Source organism: Pteropus vampyrus, unplaced genomic scaffold (assembly GCF_000151845.1).
Source record: "Pteropus vampyrus isolate Shadow unplaced genomic scaffold, Pvam_2.0 Scaffold107, whole genome shotgun sequence".
Taxonomy (NCBI): Eukaryota; Metazoa; Chordata; class Mammalia; order Chiroptera; family Pteropodidae; genus Pteropus; species Pteropus vampyrus.
The window spans coordinates 1460563-1465037 of NW_011888888.1; the positions used below are offsets into that span (position 1 = coordinate 1460563).

Consider the following 4475-nt stretch of genomic DNA (forward strand, 5'->3'; position numbering starts at 1 on the left):
TGACTTAGTATTTTAAATCTTATCTCTAATCTTACATATCTAAAAAATGAGGATATTACAATGCAGCTCTATCACAAGGTATTTGCGGTAATAAAAAATGGGAACAACTTTGAAAAACCTAGTACTAAACGTTATTAAAACTTCAAAATTGTGGATTAAGAACAGTATTATCTGAAGAAAACTGAAAAATAAGGAGTCACAGGTACCATTCTTGGCTGTCAATTTAAGGCATAACCTTAAGTGTCTCTGTAAAAAATTTTTAAAAACTGATATTTAATACCTAATTGAAATAAGTAGGGATGATTTCCCTTAAACTGGACTAGAGAAATAAATACTATGTTGCCCCAAACACAAACTACTGATTTCTCTTAAACTAGACTAGAGAAGTAAATACTATGTTGCCCCAAACACAAACTACTGGGGCATTACATCAAAAATTCAATAGTTAGGGCATAAAAATCAATTTTTACAGTTGTATATATCACAGTCTCTAATCTATAAAGATTTAAAATAATAGCAACATTTTGATTGGGATTAATCTAAAATATATAAAAAGACAATTTTACCCCATACTTACATGGATGCAAATGCAACTGCAAAATTTTTATCCAGTTAAGTAGTGTTCAACATAAGGCTTGATCTAAGGCAGGGTTGATAGACATGGAGAGAAGGAAACAGATTCTAAACATACCCTACCATCACTAGATAGGTAGAGAAATTAGGGCTAGACACTGAGTGGTAGTAATCCTACTCTCACTCATCCACTGAAATAGGTATAGACAAACTGAAAGAACAAGTATGAATAAAACTGAATTATGTTGATTTGAGGGGCCTGTGGAATAGGCGCAAGGAAACAGTAAATTAGAAGTGGGGTTCTGGCTCTAAAAAGTGGAATCAACAAATAATGAGATTTGAGATCGCCAACACAGGTAGTTCCATTTTTACCTGTGCTGTCATAAAATTTTGTGCATCTCTATTTTAATACTCAGTCTATTGGTACTACAATAGTATATTGGCAAATCTTCCTCCCTAACCCAGACTATTACATTTTGAGGTCAGGGTTTCTACTTCATCTAAACTAGTTAGAAGTTGAGAAGCAATAAAGCATAGTAGTTAGGCAGATTCTAGTCAGTTCAAATCCCAGTTCCACCAGTTTATCTTTGAAAGCGAACAGGCATATTTCTTGATCTACTTCCTAGAATGTAAATTTCATGAAGGCATGGATTTTTTCCTGTTTGTTCGCTCACAATAAATATTCAGTGAAACTTGCTGTATCTCAAATTTCCTTATATGAAACAATGACAATAACAATATCTATTTTATAATGCAATTGTAAGGATTAGAAAAGATTATCTTAGCAGTGTTAGCTGCTATTATCACCAACAATAGCCTTCAGTATCAAGAAGGAGAGGAGTCTGGGGAGACTTTCCTAAAAAAGTGCTGGCTTGCATTTGAGAAATAACACACAGCCCAATTACCTAGGAAACATCCTGCAGACATTAACAATTGGAAGTTTCCCAGGCAGTCTTACTACGTGTTTTTCTTCAAAACCTTCTACTCATGGAAAATTTACTTAGGCCAAAATGAATGGAGACATCAGTTAAGCTGGGTACCTATTTGAAACCAAATATTTGGTCCAGGTTAGAAATGGAACACCCAATAGACAGGGCTATTTTGATACATTCCCCAGACTGTGAACAAGGGAAAATGTGTATGGACTGCCGCATCATTTAAGGGATTATCAAAAAACATCAACCCTGAAAAATAAATCACTTTGCTATTGACAAGGTGCAGTGACAGATATAGGAACAAAGTGCCAAAGGAGAAAATAAGGTGCTCCACAAATGTTATTTCACGTAGATTATTCCAAATCATGTTTCCATTGATTCATAATTTCTACAATTGGGAAACTAATTCGTAACTACTACTCGGACACTCAAAGTAGGGCAGAAAAAAGGCAGCTTCCGAAACGGGAAACTGTAAATTAGGTTAGGAAGTCAGATCCAAACGGACCAATAAAAAGTGCATGTCGGCCTAATTTAAGAAGGTCGCTGGGTGTGCCCTGGGACCCAAACCCGTTTTACTGTCACTTGCCAAACTTCAGGGGTGCGTTCACCTCCACCGTCGCCTGGGGATCAATGGTGTCAGACACGATGGCCACCTCTTTCAGCGCCTCGTCGTACTTCACCTGCAGGCGGGCCGGGTCCTGCGCCCCACCCTCCACTCCGCTCACTGCAACTAGCACTCGGTCGGCGTCCGGGTAGGTAAGGGGGTCCAGGGGCCTCACGGACAGGTGGCACGGGAGCCGCGCCCGCAGCCGACCGAACGGGCTCACCAGCAGCGCCCACTCCTTCAGAGTCCGGCCTGCGGGGCCAAACCCAGAGACCTCGGGGTCGGACCCAGGCCAGCGCTCGTCCGGACCCGAACCGTACAGCCGGGTCTGGCAAGCCCGACAAGCCCAACGCCCCGCGGCTTCAGCGGCCCACACTTGGAGCTGACCGAGCTGGAGGGAGCCGAGCCCCCAGCCCCAACGGGGAGCGAACATGGTGTGCCCCTCTCGCGCTCCCTCAGATCATCTCAGCCACAGGCCAAGTCTCAACTTGTTACTGCGTCGGCTCAAGTAAAAAGGGAGACGTTTGCGAGGGTAAGCTGAAGTAAGAAGAAGACGGCTCACTATATCCCGCAATTGAAACCTTAGCCCCACACTACTCAGCGACAAGTTGAAATGTCGAAGCTCTTAAGTTTCCACCCTGACCGGGACTTCTCGCCTACTACCTCCCCTGTCGCAAAGACCGACGGGATAGGTAGTTCCAAAGGGGGACAAACGGCGAAGGGTTCTAGGCCGCTCAGATCAGAAACTACATATCCCAGGAGGCAATGCGCATGGTAGAAAGCGTAGTAAGTGCTAGATTGTACTCGGAAAAAGCGCGTCCTTTGCTTCAAACCCATTAGCCATTGGAGGGACGGAAAGGAAAATCTACATAGGAATTCAACTGGCCAATGGAAAGCGCGGAGGGGGCAAGGTGGGCAAGACTGCGTAGTTTCCTTGGATACCGAGGACGCGACATTTTGGGAGAGGGTAGAGCTGTGGAGTGAGATCTAGAGAAAAAAAGGAGCCTAAATAAGGATCAGTACCAAGCGAAGGGAAAAGAAACTGCATTTTAAAGGTGAGAACTAGATGCAAACCAAGAGTACCGTTAGTGGGTGGTTAGGTCCAAACTTCACTAAACCAGAACCGGGTACCCTGGGATGGAGAATCCGTAGGGAAGAGGATAAGGAGCCAGACTGGTACTTTTTGAGGGAACTCTCTGACAACAAACATAGGAATACCGTTAGAGTCCTTCCTCCTGATTCTAAGTGATCTTGGGCCAGTCATTGGATGTTTCTGAGTTTTAATTGCTAGCTCAACAAATGAAGTCAGTAACGTCTTCCTTGTCTTGCCTCAAAGGGTTTTTGTAAGGATCAAATGAGATAATGGACCTGAAGGCCGTACACAGGCTATGAAATTGCAACGTAAAGTACTGTATTTTTATTTTAGGGATAACATTGCCTCTAAGTTACGAAAAGAAAATCTGAGAGATCAGGACTTGTGTTGTCAGCAGCATTGATCTCTTTTACTACAAATGATCCTCGGTTTTAGAGATAAAATAAGATACAAGAGGGAGAGGGAGAAGGAGGGAGGGGGGGAGGTAGTCAACATAGTGCAATGGAAAGAACATAGGACCGATTATTTTCCTTGCTCTGCCACTGGTTTATGTGTATCATAACCTGGACCTGTTTCTTCAACTTTAAGATGAAGAGGGATTATACTAAATGACAATACCTTTTATTATTCTGTGGGCAATTTAAAAAATGAAAAAATAAAAAAAGATTTAGTTTCTCCTTTTCTGTGCCACTTCCTCCTCCTACGAATTATTCCCTAAGTTCTTTAAAAAGACAGTGCAATGATGTTTAATAAAATGCAAATGCAGAAACTGAATTCCTTAAAAAATTGAAGCCCTTGGCCAAGAGCAATGACCAGAATAACTGGGAGATATAGTGAGAGAGATGGGTTAAAGTCCTTACCGTCCCAAGTCAGAGTTCTTTGCTAGCCATTACCTTTTTAAAAATTCATTGATTTATTAAGTTATTCTTTCCTTTCTGTCCTCCTGTTACTTCCTCCCTCCTTATTCTTCCTCCTAGTGAAGGCTCACAATAGGTGCTAACTTTTAGATTAACCAAGTTCTCACTGAATACTTGTTCTGTCCTTGGCTTTGTGTTTCATTTGGTCAAAATTATTCAGACTAGTCTTCAAACTGTCTTTTTAGTGAAAATCCACAGGAATGATTTTGAAAAAGAATTTTAAAAAGACATTGGTTTAAGCAAATTGAGGATGCACTCAAATTTGTTGCACATGTTCCAAATATCTTTAGATTAAAAGGATTCTCTAATAAATAATTTTGTTTCTATGGTAATTTTTCCTTTTCTGAAACAAA

The 4475-nt window shown here is 41.3% G+C and overlaps 2 protein-coding genes across 6 annotated transcripts in view; one reads left to right on the top strand and one right to left on the bottom strand.

The window, feature by feature from the left end:
* Positions 1-2809, bottom strand: part of FAM185A (family with sequence similarity 185 member A) — a 57870-nt gene extending 55061 nt beyond the window's left edge. Inside the window, exon 1 of the mRNA XM_011365210.2 lies at positions 2336-2809. Within this exon, the coding sequence (XP_011363512.1) occupies positions 2336-2545 (210 nt within the window). The 5' untranslated portion in view covers positions 2546-2809. The remainder of the gene's footprint in view (positions 1-2335) is intronic.
* Positions 2810-2891: 82 nt separating this feature from the next.
* CCDC146 (coiled-coil domain containing 146) overlaps positions 2892-4475 on the top strand; it is a 147487-nt gene continuing 145903 nt past the window's right edge. For all 5 annotated transcript variants that reach the window (XM_023533639.1, XM_023533641.1, XM_023533642.1 and 2 more), the window contains exon 1: positions 2892-3167. The gene's annotated coding sequence lies outside the window, so the exon portion shown is untranslated. The remainder of the gene's footprint in view (positions 3168-4475) is intronic.